The sequence below is a fragment of the Tachyglossus aculeatus genome, chromosome 23 (assembly GCF_015852505.1).
Source record: "Tachyglossus aculeatus isolate mTacAcu1 chromosome 23, mTacAcu1.pri, whole genome shotgun sequence".
NCBI classification, from domain to species: Eukaryota; Metazoa; Chordata; class Mammalia; order Monotremata; family Tachyglossidae; genus Tachyglossus; species Tachyglossus aculeatus.
Genome location: NC_052088.1, coordinates 17,074,017 through 17,092,211, shown reverse-complemented (window position 1 = coordinate 17,092,211; position 18,195 = coordinate 17,074,017). Strand labels below are relative to the sequence as shown.

At 43.3% G+C, this 18,195-nt stretch overlaps 1 protein-coding gene across 1 annotated transcript; it reads right to left on the bottom strand.

The window, feature by feature from the left end:
• Nucleotides 1-1,472: 1,472 nt before the first annotated feature.
• ZCCHC9 (zinc finger CCHC-type containing 9) lies at nucleotides 1,473-18,096 on the bottom strand. Its single transcript, XM_038765659.1, has 6 exons — nucleotides 18,053-18,096; nucleotides 8,908-9,314; nucleotides 7,203-7,353; nucleotides 6,816-6,908; nucleotides 3,407-3,475; nucleotides 1,473-2,363 (listed from the first exon to the last, which is right to left on the bottom strand). Exons 2-6 carry the CDS (start codon nucleotides 9,286-9,288, stop codon nucleotides 2,245-2,247), a joined length of 813 nt encoding a protein of 270 aa, XP_038621587.1. The 5' UTR covers nucleotides 9,289-9,314; nucleotides 18,053-18,096; the 3' UTR covers nucleotides 1,473-2,244.
• Between the last annotated feature and the right edge of the window lie 99 nt (nucleotides 18,097-18,195).

Genomic DNA, 18,195 nt, shown 5'->3' with positions numbered 1-18,195 from the left:
TTCTGAAGTGTTCCCGATGAACGTACCAGAAGTGGTAAGTCGGAGGCTTGTTCGTCATCTGATGGGAGAGTCCATCAAGTAGATAGGACAGAGGTAGTAAGTCACTGCAAGTTATAAGAATTCTACACATATTTTGACTTTGACTAGTAGGATTGCCAGTGTTCTGATAACGGCCCTGAGAAAAATTAGCACTGAAGTGTGTATGTCAGCGTGCACTCTAATATACAGGTTCGCATGAGTGCTTCAACAATGTAATAATAATAATGATGGCATTTGTGAAGCACTTACTATGTGCAAAGCACTGTTCTAAGCGCTGGGGGGATACAAGATGATCAAGTTGTCCCACGTAGGACTCACAGTCTTAATCCCCATTTTACAGATGAGGTAACTGAGGCTCAGAGATGTTAAGTGACTTGCCCAAGGTCACACAGCAGACATGTGGCAGAGCCAGGATTTGAACCCATGACCTCTGACTCCAAAGCTCATGCTTTTTCCACTGAGCCACGCTGCTTCGATCATGTAGAGGTAGAGGAGGAGTGGGTTGGAGTTGAGGAACTCTCCTAACTCGGGGCCTCAAATGACTCCTTGCTTGCACTGAGCTGGGCAAGAAGTCGCTCAAAGCCTCCAGTGACCAGAGTGGTTGGGAAAGTTTACTAACTGGGGAAATCGGTATAAAACCTAAGCCAGGGCATGTACAATTTAATAGCAGTTCTAAGATTCTATTCCTTTTTATTTAACATGGTCAATTCATTCATTCAATCATATTTATTGAGCACTTACTGTGTGCAGAGCACTGTACTAAGCGCTTGGGAACTACAAGTTGAATCCAAACTCTATGCCCACGAGCTCTCAGAAGTGGCCCGGACTCTCTTAAAAATGTAGTCTAAACTTACAACGTCACTTAGCATCTTGAAAAATCTCACAGATGAGCAACTTGAGAAAAACACATACTTTCCTGACAATAATGGGCTTTACTGAGAGGTTTCTATGTGTTGTTTTTTTTCCCATTTGTCCATTGCACAAGCCATCACAAATGTGCTTTCATTTTCCCCACTAAATGTATGAATTGTTCCCTGTTTCGATTCAACACATCTGATACCACATTACAGAGTGTTTAGTCTTGCCCCAACTGGCAAGTCTTTCGGGTGTAGCATGTACCATACGGAACCCCTATCAGTTATCCTAGGATGTCTGACTGAAATAGACTGTATTTTGCACTTGCACTGAGAGGCCTTCAAGCAACAGGAAGGCTTCTAATAAATTGGGAAAATAGATGCACTTTCATATAATAGCTATGTTGGTTTTGTCTGGCAGTGCCTGGGGAAATTGGTATGTGTGGTTATGAAAGCTTTCATTCTCATATGGGACATGAGAAATAAACTGTTATATGGAGAATTGTTCAAATTTTCACATCTGATGATAATGAAGACCACTTATCAGTCCAGCTCTTAGGATGCAATGAACAAACACCAGATGTTTTCAGACTTTAATTTTTAAACAATGATTGGGGTAAAACCCCTAAGATAACCAATTAAAAGTGCATTTGATCAGGTGGAATTCCAGATGAAGTCCACAATACACCACTGTATGATACATACGTATGATACACCGTATGATAAATTCTGTGAACTGAATTAAATTCACGTAGTCAGGAAACACACCCATGTCTCGCTAATCAGTGTTCTCCCTCTTTTAAGGACTGCAGGTACATTCAAGTCTGGAATTAAGTTTTCAGCGAAGGAAAGTCATGATACTGAAAAGCTTCTAATAAATGTTGAAAAATAGAGTGAATTTTGGGCAGCTTATCAATATTGACAGTGCTAGAAAAAGGGTGAGTTCTTCAAGTTCATTTATGAAAGAAAACTATCTAGAAATCTTTCCCTTGCTTTGATGAAAAATGAGCTAACAAGAGCTGGCAGTCCTCCCTTATCCGTGAGGAGTCACATTCTTGTATTATTCTCAGATCAGTTTTTACCGACCGGTGTCACAGAGGCTGGGCCTTGCCTGAGGCTTCTCCTTTCTGTAGGGTTTCTGTTGTGTTGGAGGCAACTCCTAACCATGCATCTTTCATACTCTGGATCGCTCAGAGTTGATGCTATTCCTCTTCTGATAAGAATCATTGCCATCAAAACCCAGGAAACTACATTCGGCACCCATGGCTCCATTGGAGCCGATTCTCAACTGGTAGCACGAGTTCAGGGCAGAATATAAGTCAGGCAGTAACAAAGACAGTTCTCTCCTCCATCAAAAGTTAACAACTTTAGCGACTTTCATTTTGGGTTTCTGTGGCTTCGGGGCGTCTAGAATTTCTTCGTAATCTGCACTCATTCCCTCGGTCCAGCGACCAACTGTTGCTTTTTGGTCTGTAGAGGAATGTGAAAGAATATGGGTAAAACCACTCTGAAGACATCCATATGAATCATCCCTGACTTAGTAAGAGAACTCATTTGGACATGAACAGAATTGCAAGCTGAGAAGACGCCATCACTAAAAGAAAGAACGTGCATTTCAGTAATTGATTATAACCCTTGATTTCAGAGCACTACAATCAATTTCTGGCCCCAATTAGGGAAATGTATCTACTCTGCATTTCACAAATTGATGAGAAAATGGTTTCATCCTCTTTCTGAGTTCATCATTACGGAGTCAATGAATTCCAAGAGGTTGCGCCCAGCAGGGGTTAGGTAGCGTCACTGTTAGACGCACATGATTCCACCTGTGAAATTATACAGCGTCCGCTTGTCAATCTTGGCAGTCCTCCCAGGAGGGAGAATTCAAATTCCACTTCATCATTTCAATCTCACTACCTAAGAGTAGTGAGACCAGACTGGAAACAAACGTCCTGTGCTTTACCAATCAAATGCCATTTTTCTTTCCTTGCTAGATATATTCAGGTAGAGGGAGTCACTAATCACCGAAGTCTCTTTTCCCATGGTCTGGATCTTTGGGGCTTTCTGTAGTGTAGTGGAGGAGCTGGATGGGACACATACATGAATGCTTCTTCCTTTATGGAAACATCACCTAGGATGGCTCAGTGCTACCCCACTATCTGCAAAGAAGGTTTAGCAGTTTCTTATTCTGATAAAACCAAATCCTGTAAAGGATGTCACTGCCCCGTGCCCAAGCCTTCCAAGAAGCATTTATTGGTCTTCCTGGCTAAAGGGGGCTGCATCTGTCATGGAATATCATTGTGGAAGGTGCTTGGCCAGTGCTCCCTGAGCACCATGTTGTCTGAACATGTAGAGAATTCAGTTAATCTCCATGTGGGTTAGGTGCACAGCAAAAATGGAACTTTCCAACATATCAGCAAGTTCTCAAGCGGCTTCTTTTACCACTTCAGAGATCTCAGGAAGTGGCCACGGGCATTTCTCCCTAACAATCTGAATGGTAGACCCAGGGACCTCACCTGAATTCTGGTTTTCAGGACAGTCCTTCTTAAAATGCTCCACTGAGCCACACAGTCTACAGCAACCTCCTGTTAAAGAAGAACAAAACTGGTCATGTGCAAAGTTACCCAACTCCTTTCCTTCCAGGGAAGAACTGTCAGTCTTTCTACACTTAAAATCATTCAGGCTCGCCTACCGGGGAAAGCGAGGAGGGAACTGAAGCCGGGGGGCAGGACATTGACTTCACTGGAAGGCCCCAAGTTCCAACGGTTGGGTGGAACCCAGAACTGTGGGAACCACTGTGGGGGGGCCTCTATTTGTGCTAATCACTACCCTCCTACTGAAATTCAATCACCAGACTGCTGACATTTAAACAAAAATAGGCTGTGGTCTACCAATAAGTCATTTAAGAAGGTCATTCTGAAGTAATTATGATAAAATATGTATTAAAAACAAGTGATAACTATATAAGTCCCACTGGCCAAATATTAAAAGAAAGGGATTGTACTTTAGGAATGTTTTTTCCAAGATATATTCAGCTGAGAAAATGCAATTCCCCAGGACTCTTGTCAAAACCTAGTTCAGATGTAGGATACATTTTCTTCTCCTTTTGCAAGCTCCTGCTATGTTGAGACATGGGCATTTATAATCTACTTTTGATCTTGTTTTTACAAGTGATATTGACGTAAAAAGAGCACAGCTGAAATGTATCTTCTATGTATTATTGTATTCAGTTGTGTTGTAATGAGAATGTCCAGGTTCCATTCAATACAGAGTTCTATAAAGGTTTGCTATTTTATTCCAAGGAATTCTTCTTTCTAGCCAACAGCTTGAACCGCACTGACTTTCCGACGACAAACTTTCCTTGCCTCCTTGACGTATGCACCCCATTCATTCATTCAATCGTATTTATTAAGCGCTGTGTGCAGAGCACTATACTAAGCGCTTGATCTATGTGCCACTGACCTTCACAGAGATCACTCAAAAAATAATACACATTTATTACCCTATTTATTTTACTTGTACATATTTATTCTATTTATTTTATTTTGTTAATATGTCTTGTTTTGTCTGTCTTCCCCTTCTAGACTGTGAGCCCGCTGTATGTTTGTATACTCTATTTTATTTGTACATATTTATTCTATTTATTTTATTTTGTTAATGTTTTGTTGTCTGTCTCCCCCTTCTAGACCGTGAGCCTGCTGTATATATATTTGTATACTCTATTTTATTTGTACATATTTATTCTATTTATTTTATTTTGTTAATATGTCGTTTGGTTGTCTATCCCCCCCTTCTAGACTGTGAGCCCACTGTTGGGTAGGGACCGTCTCTATATGTTGCCAACTTGGACTTCCCAAGCGCTTAGTACAGTGCTCTGCACACAGTAAGCGCTCAATATGATTGAATGAATGAATAAATACGATTGAATGAATGAATGAAAAGATAGGACGCCTCAAAAATGAAGTGAGAAATGCAGGCTGTGGGGTTTATTTTCATTTTTTGCATGGTTAATATATGGTAATCTGGGCAAGACCTTCACCGTGGGAGCTGTTCTAAGATCACTGGTTGTTTCTGCGTGGGGCAGGCATACATTTTAAAAGGATTTTTCCCGGTTTGGGGTCCCCCCCCGGCCAAAATTCACTCAGAGCAAAGTTAACAATTGGTTCCACAGTAGTCAGTGGGGGCTGAATCTGGGGAACTGACTAGTTTTCTGGAGTCCCATATCACTACTTCTACCTCTGCTAGACTGTAAGGGGCACAGAACCAAGTGATAGGCGATGCAGAAAAGATGGCGAATAGGAGAAATGAGGACTTAGTCAGTGAAGGCCTCTTGGAGGAGATGTCATTTTAGAAGGACTTTAAAAGTGAGGAGAGTAGTAGCATGTCAGACGTGAAGGGGGAGGGAGTTCCAGACCAGAGGGAGGATGTGCTCAATAAATATGATTGAATGAATGCGCGCAGGTGTCAGCTGCATTCATTCATTCATTCAAGCATATTTATTGAGCGCTTACTGTGTGCAGAGCTCTGTACTAAGCGCTTAACGACAGATGAGATTGAGGTACAGTGAGTAGGGTCGCAATTAGGCGTGTGGCTTGTGATAGGAAATCTGCAAGGTAAGAAAGGAGTGTTCAGTTCAGTGCTCTACACTCGGTAACTGTTTAATAAATAATACTGATTGACCTAAGGTCACATCTGGAAGCCTGGTGTAAGGTCTGCCCGAAAGACACACCGCATTTCTAACTTTTCTATTTGCTAGCCCTATTCTTCTTCTCTATTCCCCTGAGCCACTGAGCAGCACGGCTCAGTGGAAAGAGCCCAGGCTTTGGAGTCCGAGGTCACGGGTTCAAATCCAGTCTCCGCCAATTGTCGGCTGTGTGACTTTGGGCAAGTCACTTAACTTCTCTGGGCCTCAGTTCCCTCATCTGTAAAATGGGGATTAAGACTGTGAGCCCCCCGTGGGACAACCTGATCACCTTGTAACCTCCCCAGCGCTTAGAACAGTGCTTTGCACATAGTTCCCCCTTCTAGACTGTGAGCCCACTGTTGGGTAGGGACCGTCTCTATATGTTGCCAACTTGTACTTCCCAAGTGCTTAGTACAGTGCTGTGCACACAGTAAGCGCTCAATAAATATGATTGAATGAATGAATAGTAAGCGCTTAATAAATGTCATTATTATTATTATTATTACTTCCTCCTCCTTGGGTCATCTCAGAGCAGAGATTGGACAGACTGCCAGGAGGATGAAGGGGACAGACAGTGCAGCTGCCAATCAGATGGTGCACATATGGTGAAATCTCATAAAAAATACCATCTGCCCCAGCTCAATCTCCACTTGATTTCTACCATGATGCAACTGTGATTAAAAATCCTCGTAGCATTAGCTAGCTGATGGATGAGTTCTCATTAGGGGGGCTTAAATGTACGTGGATCCTTTGAATTGTCTTATTTGCTCCACGCAGACACTAACAGAGAGGTAAGCCCAGACCTAAGCAGTGAGTGGGAGAGACTGGGGGTCTAGATGGGAATTCCAGTTCTTCTATGCCAAGACATCTAATCCACTTCTAGAATGCCTCTAGAGTGTCTGCACCGTGGTTGGGTAGGGACCGTCTCCATATGTTGCCAACGTGTACTTCCCAAGCGCTTACTACAGTGCTCTGCACACAGTAAGCGCTCAATAAATACGACTGAATGAATGAATTAATGAATCAGAGTCCCCAACCACCCTGGGCTACCCTAGACCACATCTTCACCTTATTTCAATCCAGATTGCCTAGACTATACGGATAAGCTTCTCTGAAACTTCTGTTGGTGATTCCGACATCCCATCTACTGGGGGTACCCCCATTCAGTCAATGTTATAAAATTCATTCCATTCAGCTCTTTCTAACAATCTTCTTTGGAATCCAAGGATAACTATACTCACCTTCAGCATAGAGTCCTTTAGGGTTATCAGGACAAGACCTGGATAAGTGCCCCATCTCTCCACAAATGAAACATTTTGCGAAAGAAAATTCCCCTGCGAGAATCAATAGTGCATGTGTTAGCTGCTTTCAAATCCAACTCAAAGAGAATTTACTTGGCAATACGTCAGAGTGCTGCAGTGTTTCAGTCATTTAGAACTACTCTGTATTAGATTGTTACATCATTCTTAGTGAAGCATGCCAATAAATTAATAATTAAACCGTCAAAGAGAGACACATATCCAAGTCATTAGAAAACTGTGGGGCTCCATAGACTCAAAACATCGGTTCAAGCAATGACATCTGAGACCCAAACCTGGAAATACACGGAACGTGTAAAATGTACATACCAAGAGCGGGATCTATTTTTGCTCTGCACTTGTTGATTTCGTGCTCTGTAGAACCACACCGGTAGCAGATTCCAGTGCCCATATCTTGACTCTCAAGGACAGCTGGACAGTCTGCAAGCCCATGGCCGGGCTTTCGACAGTGGAAGCACACCTGGAAAAACAAGGAGAAGCCAATGACTCCCCAGCCAACAGGAGCCCAACAAATCAGCAGCACTGGCCGCCAAAGATATCTGAAAAGTCTGTGATGACCGTAGGTGACTTTTGATTTTCTATAGGCAACTTCAATTTTCAAATTGGGATATTCTCAAGATATCCTGCAAAGATCGTTTACAACCCGTAATAACACGAAAGCACAGAAATCAGATGTTTTCAGAGTCATTTACAAGCACTAATCCTCACGCCTGGGGATAGTCCCGCCCTGTAGCCGCTAACAGGAAGAATCTTCTATTGCACGGGGAAACAGCATGGCCTAGTGGAAAATACAAGAGAATATGAAACGGAGAACCCAGAAAGAGGATCTGCAGAAAGGCCTGAAAAACCGACAGAAATTTAAAAAAACTGATGGTCATCCTTAAGGACAAAAGACGGCAGGGAGCAGATATTCTAGAAAAGGGCTCTTCAAAGCTCAAGAAATGGTTTTGTGGAGTAGGCCTATCTAAAGAGCAGATTCCTCAACGCATGGACAGCGTATACACTGGCCTGTACGTGGTGAAGGGCCATACCACTCCAACAGCCTATCACTCAATCAAAGCTACTTAATGAGCAGTTACTATGTGGAGACTTCTCTATTAAGCCACTTTTGCATTCCTGTGATATGTTCTCTACTTACTTTCCTGGGACTTTTTTTTTTATCATTGATATCTAAGCAGCCTGGCCCAGTGGAAAGAGCACAGGCCTGGGAATCAGAGGACCTGGGTTCTAAACCCTGCTCTGCCAATTGCTTGCTATGTGACCTTGGACAGGTCAACTGCTCTGTGCCTCGGTTTCCTCAACTGTAAAACAGGGCTTAAATACCCATTCTCCCTCCTACTTAGACTGTGAATCCCAGGTGGACTAGAGTCTGTGTCCAACCTGATTAACCTGTGTCTAACTTAGCACTCAGAACTCTGCTTGCCATCTAGTTAGTGCTTAACAAATACCACCATAATAATAACCTTCTGATCTAGGGCATATTTGGAAACCTGTAATTCCTCAAAATATTTTACTTCTACTGCATGTCCCCCAGGGGTCCAGTACAGCACACTCACTACAAGCCAAACTAGTACATGTAGAACGAGAAGAGCACTGTTGGAGTGATTCATTTTTGCTGTCGTCACACTTCAACAGCTGGGGTCAAGTCCAGAAATAAGCATGCTCCCTCCTCCCCCTCTCCATCCCCCCAGCCTTACCTCCTTCCCTTCCCCACAGCTCCTGTATATATGTTTGTACGTATTTATTACTCTATTTTTTTATTTTACTTGTACATATCTATTCTATTTATTTTATTTTGTTAATATGTTTCGTTTTGTCGTCTGTCTCCCCCTTCTAGACTGTGAGCCCACTGTTGGGTAGGGACCGTCTCTATGCGTTGCCAACTTGGACTTCCCAAGCGCTTAGTACAGTGCTCTGCACACAGTAAGCGCTCAATAAGTACGATTGATTGATTGATTGATTTCCGACCCAGGGCAAAATCAGGTGGGCTCCGCTTACCCCCTCTCCCACATACCATGGCATTCTTCTTGGTCTCCTGCCTCTTCAATCTCCTTTCTTCCCTGCGGTTATCCTTCTTCAAAGCCGTGGCTATCTCTTTCCTCACTTCCTGAGTGTCTGCTACTGCCCTCCCACTGCGGAGAACTTGCGAGTTCTGTTTTAAGTACTCCATGAATCCGTTCACGTCTTCATTCAGATAATCTTTTTTCTTTTTGTTCTTCCTCGGCTTCAATCGGGGTACCTCCTTGTTAAGGGAGAGTCTGTCGGGATGACGCGGTTTCCTTTCCGGTGAACTCTGGCTTGCTCCCTCAGTGGATCCTTCCTTCATCTCTTCCCATGGCGTAGCATCCAGAGCTTTTTTATTATGGGCCGTGTTAGTCCGTGCCCACCGGGTCATGATTTCCTTGCAAGGTCCTTATCTGTCTGAAAAACACAAGTAGCAAGTCTCCATTTTATTACATTTCGTGCATTTGCCCAGCGGATAAAAAACCTCAACAAATTACAAATACACTCAGTTCTCCTAGAACTCAGGGCCTGTGTTATCACAACTATCATTTATTACTCCATTTATTTATTTTACTTGTACATATCTATTCCATTTATTTTATTTTGTTAGTATGTTTGGTTTTGTTCTCTTGTCTCCCCCTTTTAGACTGTGAGCCCACTGTTGGGTAGGGACTGTCTCTATATGTTGCCAATTTGTACTTCCCAAGCGCTTAGTACAGTGCTCTGCACACAGTAAGCGCTCAATAAATACGATTGATTGATTGATTGATTTACTTGTACATATCTATTCATTTTATTTTGTTAGTATGTTTGGTTTTGTTCTCTGTCTCCCCCTTTTAGACTGTGAGCCCACTGTTGGGTAGGGACTGTCTCTATATGTTGCCAATTTGTACTTCCCAAGTGCTTAGTACAGTGCTCTGCACACAGTAAGCGCTCAATAAATACGATTGATTGATTGATTGATTGATTTACTTGTACATATCAATTCATTTTATTTTGTTAGTATGTTTGGTTTTGTTCTCTGTCTCCCCCTTTTAGACTGTGAGCCCACTGTTGGGTAGGGACTGTCTCTATATGTTGCCAATTTGTACTTCCCAAGCGCTTAGTACAGTGCTCTGCACACAGTAAGCGCTCAAGAAATACGATTGATTGATTGATTGATTTACTTGTACATATCTATTCATTTTATTTTGTTAGTATGTTTGGTTTTGTTCTCTGTCTCTCCCTTTTAGACTGTGAGCCCACTGTTGGGTAGGGACTGTCTCTATATGTTGCCAACTTGTACTTCCCAAGCGGTTAGTACAGTGCTCTGCACACAGTAAGCGCTCAATAAATACGATTGATTGACTGATTGATTTACTTGTACATATCTATTCTATTTATTTTATTTTGTTAGTATGTTTGGTTTTGTTCTGTCTCTCCCTTTTAGACTGTGAGCCCACTGTTGGGTAGGGACTGTCTCTATATGTTGCCAACTTGTACTTCCCAAGCGCTTAGTACAGTGCTCTGCACACAGTAAGCGCTCAATACGATTGATTGATTGATTGATTTACTTGTACGTATCTATTCTATTTATTTTATTTTGTTAGTATGTTTGGTTTTGTTCTCTGTCTCCCCCTTTTAGACTGTGAGCCCACTGCTGGGTAGGGACTGTCTCTATATGTTGCCAACTTGTACTTCCCAAGCGTTTAGTACAGTGCTCTGCACACAGTAAGCGCTCAATAAATACGATTGATGATGATGATCATTGAAAAATAAGCGCCCTATAGTACTGATGTTCTCTGACGCCACACACACATGCCGTTTCTTCTGACACCACAACACCCTGTATCCAAATATGCCTGCACTGACAGATGAATCCTTCCTAATTCCCCAACAACCTTCTGACCAAAATGCGGAGAGAAAACATGCATTTTTGCACAGATGGGTGTATTTATCCTGTAGTGTGGATACTCGGTGCTATCCTTGGAAAACATATAAATTTAGTCTAGAACGCAAAAGACAAATCAAAGGGAAGCTTACTTGATTATTAGTTTGAGGTTGAAAAACGAGGGATAGGACACCGTCGTGGCTCGGTGGAAAGAGCACGGGCTTTGGAGTCAGAGGTCATGGGTTCAAATCCCGGCTCTGCCAAATCAATCAATCGTATTTATTGAGCGCTTACTGTGTGCAGAGCACTGTACTAAGTGCTTGGGAAGTACAAGTTGGCAACATATAGAGACATGTCAGCTGTGTGACTATGGGCAAGTCATTTAACTTCTCTGTGCCTCAGTTCCTTCATCTGTCAAATGGGGATTAAGACTGAGAGCCCCACGTGGGACAACCTGATCACCTTGTATCCCCCTCAGTGCTTCGCACATAGTAAGCACTTAACAAATACCATCATATTATCTTTTCAAATAAGAAAAGTCATGTTAAGTCTTCCATTTGCATTCCCATCTGCGAGTCGCCCATGTCCTTTCCCTATCTTTCTTGCTGTCTGCTACAATTTGCTATTTCAGCAGTTAATTTGCATTGGAGATTTGAAGATATACACAGATCTTGTCCTTTAATCTTAAATTTGTTTTGGAAAGCCTCTTCTGCGGATATATGAATCTAAGTAAATAATATTCTGCTTAAACCATATGCCTTCTGATGGCAGATCGCTTCTCTAACTGACCTCAGCATGTTAGCCCCAGAGGAGCCAAAGATATGGATTGTCTGAGAGCAGTCTAGTTTCAAGCATCCTTAATTCTACGCGATGTTAAACAGTTCCTGCCCTTTGAAATACTGCTACAAACTGAAGAGCTTTCATAAAGCACCACAAACGTGCTGTGTGACTCTGGGCAAGTCGCGTGACTTCTCTGGGCCTCAGTTCCCTCATCTGTAAAATGGGGGTGAAGTCTGTGAGCCCTACGTGGGACACCCTGACTGCAGCGCGGCTCCGTGGAAAGAGCAGGGGCTTTGGAGTCAGAGGTTGTGGGTTCAAATCCCAGCTCCGCCACCTGTCTGCTGTGTGACTTTGGGCAAGTCAATTCACTTCTCTGGGCGTCAGTTGCCTCATCTGTAAAATAGGGATTAAGACTGTGAGCCCCATGTGGGACAACCTGGTCACCTTGTAACCTCCCCAGCGCTTAGAACAGTGCTTTGCACATAGTAAGCGCTTAATAAATGCCATTATTATTATTATTATTGTACTGCCCCAGCGCTTAGAACAGTGCTTTGCACATAGTAAGTGCTTAATAAATGCCATTATTATTATTATTATTGTACTGCCCCAGCGCTTAGAACAGTGCTTTGCACATAGTAAGCACTTAATAAATACCATTATTATTATACTACCCCAGTGCTTTGCACATAGTAAGCACTTAATAAATGCCATTTTTATTATTATTATTATTGTACTACCCCAGCGCTTAGAACAGTGCTTTGCACATAGTAAGCACTTAATACATGCCATTATTATTATTCTACTACCCCAGTGCTTAGAACAGTGCTTTGCACATAGTAAGTGCTTAATAAATGCCATTATTGTTATTATTATACTATCCCAGCGCTTAGAACAGTGCTTTGCACATAGTAAGCGCTTAATAAATGCCATTATTATTATTATTATTATTGTACTACGCCAGCGCTTAGAACAGTGCTTTGCTCATAGTAAGCACTTAATAAATGCCATTATTATTATTGTACTACCCCAGCGCTTAGAACAGTGCTTTGCACATAGTAAGTGCTTGATAAATGCATTATTATTGTACTACCCCAGCGCTTAGAACAGTGCTTTGCACATAGTAAGTGCTTAATAAATGCCATTATTATTATTGTACTACCCCAGCGCTTAGAACAGTGCTTTGCACATAGTAAGTGCTTAATAAATGCCATTATTATTATTGTACTACCCCAGCGCTTAGAACAGTGCTTTGCACATAGTAAGCGCTTAATAAATGCCATTATTATTATTGTACTACCCCAGCGCTTAGAACAGTGCTTTGCACATAGTAAGCACTTAATAAATGCCATTATTATTATTGTACTACCCCAGCGCTTAGAACAGTGCTTTGCACATAGTAAGCGCTTAATAAATGCCATTATTATTATATTATACTACCCCAGCACTTAGAACAGTGCTTTGCACATAGTAAGCACTTAATAAATGTCGTTATTATTATTATTGTACTACCCCAGTGTTTAGAACAGTGCTTTGCACGTAGTAAGCACTTATCAAATGCCATCATTGTTATTATCTGATATCTTATTCGTTTTGAGGGTGACGGATTGCTTTCACAGATTTTGTGCCCCTTGGACAGAGTCTCCCACCTGTGTCCTCTGTCCCAATGCTTACTACAATGCTTCGCACAAGGTAAATACTTCATAAATACTATTGCTAGCGCTACACTCTGACAAATCTCTGAAAAAAGGCTGGTAAGAGGAACAGGGCGGCTCGTCACTCCCCTCACAGTGACAGGTCAGGTGCCCCAAGGAACTCTCCCAAGCGCTTAGTACAGGGCTCTGCAAACGGTAAGCGCTCAATAAATGCCATGGCTTGATTGATTGATTGGAAATGGAAAGGTGCCCCGGGGAAGGTCTAGGTTTCCTGAAGAGAGAACTTGGATGCACCAGTCAAAAAGCCACCCGGTCTAATTCCAGACTTGCCATTTCTCTGAGCCCAGTGGGCAGTCTACCAGCCTCCGGTATCCTTTTAATAACTTCCCAAGCGCTTAGTACAGTGCTCTGCACATAGTAAGCGCTCAATAAATACGATTGATGATGATGGCATTTATTACCTCCTTCCGTCCTTCCTTCCTTATAATAATAAGAATATTATTTCTTACCTCCTTCCCTTCCCCACAGCACCTGTATATATGTATATATGGTTGTACATATTTATTACTCTATTTATTTATTTTACTTGTACATATCTATTCTATTTATTTTATTTTGTTAGTATGTTTGGTTTTGTTCTCTGTCTCCCCCCTTTTAGACTGTGAGCCCACTGTTGGGTAGGGACTGTCTCTATACGTTGCCGATTTGTACTTCCCAAGCGCTTGGTACAGTGCTCTGCACATACTAAGTGCTCAATAAATACGATTGATGATGATGATGATGATGCTTAGAACAGAGCTTTGCACATAGTAAGCGCTTAATAAATGCCATTATTATTATTATTATTGTACTACCCCAGCGCTTAGAACAGTGCTCTGCACACAATAAGCGCTCAATAAATATGATTGATTGATTGATTGACTGATCTGCCACTTGTCTGCTGGGTGGCCTTGGGCAAGTCACTTCACTTCTCTGGGCCTCAGTTCCCTCATCTGTAAAATGAGGATTGAGACTGGGAGCCCCATTCATTCATTCATATTCATTGAGCGCTTACTGTGTGCAGAGCACTGTACTAAGCGCTTGGGAAGCAGCGTGGCTCAGAGGAAAGAGCCCAGGCTTTGGAGTCAGAAGTCATGGGTTCGAATTCCGGCTCCGCCAACTATCAGCTGGGTGACTTTGGGCAAGTCACTTAACTTCTCTGGGCCTCAGTTCCCTCATCTGTAAAATGGGGATTAAAACTGTGAGCCCCCCTTGGGACAACCTGATTACCTTGCTACCTCCCCAGTGCTTAGAACAGAGTTTTGCACATAGTAAGCGCTTAATAAATGCCACTATTATTATTATTATTCTTGTACTACCCCAGCGCTTAGAACAGTGCTCTGCACACAATAAGCGCTCAATAAATACGATTGATTGATTGATTGATCTGCCACTTGTCTGCTGGGTGGCCTTGGGCAAGTCACTTCACTTCTCTGGGCCTCAGTTCCCTCATCTGTAAAATGAGGATTGAGACTGGGAGCCCCATTCATTCATTCATATTCATTGAGCGCTTACTGTGTGCAGAGCACTGTACTAAGCGCTTGGGAAGCAGCGTGGCTCAGAGGAAAGAGCCCAGGCTTTGGAGTCAGAAGTCATGGGTTCGAATTCCGGCTCCGCCAACTGTCAGCTGGGTGACTTTGGGCAAGTCACTTAACTTCTCTGGGCCTCAGTTCCCTCATCTGTAAAATGGGGATTAAAACTGTGAGCCCCCCGTGGGACAACCTGATTACCTTGCTACCTCCCCAGTGCTTAGAACAGAGTTTTGCACATAGTAAGCGCTTAATAAATGCCATTATTATTATTATTCTTGTACTACCCCAGCGCTTAGAACAGTGCTCTGCACACAATAAGCGCTCAATAAATACGATTGATTGATTGATTGATCTGCCACTTGTCTGCTGGGTGGCCTTGGGCAAGTCACTTCACTTCTCTGGGCCTCAGTTCCCTCATCTGTAAAATGAGGATTGAGACTGGGAGCCCCATTCATTCATTCATATTCATTGAGCGCTTACTGTGTGCAGAGCACTGTACTAAGCGCTTGGGAAGCAGCGTGGCTCAGAGGAAAGAGCCCGGGCTTTGGAGTCAGAGGTCATGGGTTCGAACTCCGGCTCCTCCAACTGTCAGCTGTGTGACTTTGGGCAAGTCACTTAACTTCTCTGGGCCTCAGTGACCTCATCAGTAAAATGGAGATTAAAACTGTGAGCCCCCGTGGGACAACCTGATTACCTTGTTACCTCCCCAGCGCTTAGAACAGTGCTTTGCACATAGTAAGCACTTAACAAACACCATCATTATTATATTCTATTTATTTTATTTTGTTTCTATTTATTTTATTTTGTTAATATGTTTTGTTTTGTTCTCTGTCTCCCCCTTCTAGACCATGAGCCCACTGTTGGGTAGGGACCGTCTCTATATGTTGCCGACTTGGACTTCCCAAGCGCTTAGTACAGTGCTTTGAACACAGTAAGCGCTCAATAAATGACTGAATGAATTAATTATTATTACAAGTTGGCGACATATAGAGATGGTCCCTACCCAACAACGGGCTCACAGTCTAGAAGGGGGAGACAGACGACAGAACATGTAGGCAGGTGTCAAAATCGTCAGAACAAATAGAATTAAAGCTATATGCACATCATTAACACAACAGATGGAATAGTAAATATGTACAAGTCAAATAAATAGAGTAATAAGTCTGTACAAATATATATATACAAGTTTTGTTGTCTGTCTCCCCTTTCTAGACTGTGAGCCCACTGTTGGGTAGGGACTGTCTCTATATGTTGCCAACTTGTACTTCCCAAGCGCTTAGTACAGTGCTCTGCACACAGTAAGCGCTCAATAAATACGATTGATGATGATATATACAAGTGCTGTGGGGAGGGGAAGGAGGTGGGGGGGATGGGGAGGAGGAGAGGGAAAAGGGGGCTCAGTATGGGAAGGCCTCCTGGAGGAGGTGAGCTCTCATTCATTCATTCATCCAATTGTATTTATTGAGCGCTTACTGTGTGCAGAGCACTAGACTAAGCGCTTGGGAAGTCCAAGTTGGCAACATCTAGAGACGGTCCCTACCCAACAGCGGGCTCACAGTCTAGAAGGGGGAGACAGACGACAAAACCAAACATATTAACAAAATAAAATAAATAGAATAAATATGCACAAGTAAAATAGAGTAATAAATCTGTACAAATATATATACAGGTGCTGTGGGGAGGGGAAGGAGGTGGGGTGGGGGGATGGGGAGGGGGAGAGGAAGGAGGGGGCTCAGTCTGGGAAGGCCTCCTGGAGGAGGTGTGCTCTCAGTATTCATTCACTCATTCAATCGTATTTATTGAGCGCTTACTGCGTGCAGAGCACTGTACTAAGCGCTTGGGAAGCCCAAGTTGGCAACATCTAGAGCCGGTCCCTACCCAACAGCAGGCTCACAGTCTAGAGCTCTTTCCACAGAGCCACGCTGCTTCTGCACAGTGCTCTGCACACAGTAAGCGCTCAGTCCACACGATTGAATGAATGAATGGATGACTTCTCTGGGCCTCAGTTCCCTCAGCCGGCAAATGGGGATGAAGACTGTGAGCCCCCCATGGGACAACCTGATCACCTTGGATCCCCCCGGCGCTTGGAACAGCGCTTGGCACATAGTAAGCGCTTAACAAATATGGTCATTATTATTATTATTCAAAAGTGATCATTATTATTCAACAGTGACTCTCCTCACCCTCTCCAAAGCTATACCGAAGGCCCATCTCCTCCAAGAGGCCTTCCCAGACTGAGCCCCCTCCTTCCTCTCCCCCTCACCCCCTTCTCCATCCTCCCCATTTAACCTCCTTCCCTTCCCCACAGCACCTGTATATATGTATATATGTTTGTACAGATTTATTACTCTATTTATTTATTCATTTTACTTGTACATATCTATTTTATTTTGTTAGTATGTTTGGTTTTGTTCTCTGTCTCCCCCTTTTAGACTGTGAGCCCACTGTTGGGTAGGGACTGTCTCTATATGTTGCCAACTTGTATTTCCCAAGCGCTTAGTACAGTGCTCTGCACACAGTAAGCGCTCAATAAATACGATTGATTGATTGATAGAAGGGGGAGACAGGCGACAAAACCAAACATATGGACAAAATAAAATAAATAGGATAGTAAACATGTAGAAGTAAAATAAATAGGTCGATCGACTGGTGCGGCAGCCCCGTCCCTGCGGGGTTCAAGCTCTCTCTCTCTCTCATTCGTTCAATCGTATTTATTGAGCGCTTCCTGGGTGCAGAGCACTGTACTGAGCGCTTGGGAAGGACAAGTCGGCAACAGATGGAGACGGTGAGTCCCTCCCTTCCGGGCCCCCCAAATCAATATCAATCAATCAATCAATCAATCGCATTTACTGAGCGCTTACTGTGTGCAGAACACTGTACTAAGCGCTTGGGAAGGACAAGTTGGCAAATAGGGGCCCTGGGGTGGAGGCTTCCTCCTTCCCCAGCAAAGGGCATCTCTTACCTCCTTCCCTTCCCCACAGCACCTGTATATATGTATATATGTTTGTACATATTTATTACTCTATTTTATTCATTTATTTTACTTGTACATATCTATTCTATTTATTTTGTTAGTATGTTTGGTTTTGTTCTCTGTCTCCCCCTTTTAGACTGTGAGCCCACTGTTGGGTAGGGACCGTCTGTAGATGTTGCCAACTTGTCCTTCCCAAGCGCTTAGTACAGTGCTCTGCACACAGTAAGCGCTCAATCAATACGATTGATTGATTGATTGATTGATTGAACGTGCAGCGCAATGCGCGCACCACGCGGACACGGCCTTACCAGTCCTGCGGAGGATGGGCGGGCGGGCCAGTGCGCATGCGCGAGCGCCGGGAAAAGGGAGGGGCTCCTCCAGAGCAGCGGAGGCGGCGGGAGGTCGGGCGAGAGAGGCCGCCGCCCCTCACCGGAAGCGGCTCCGCGCGCGC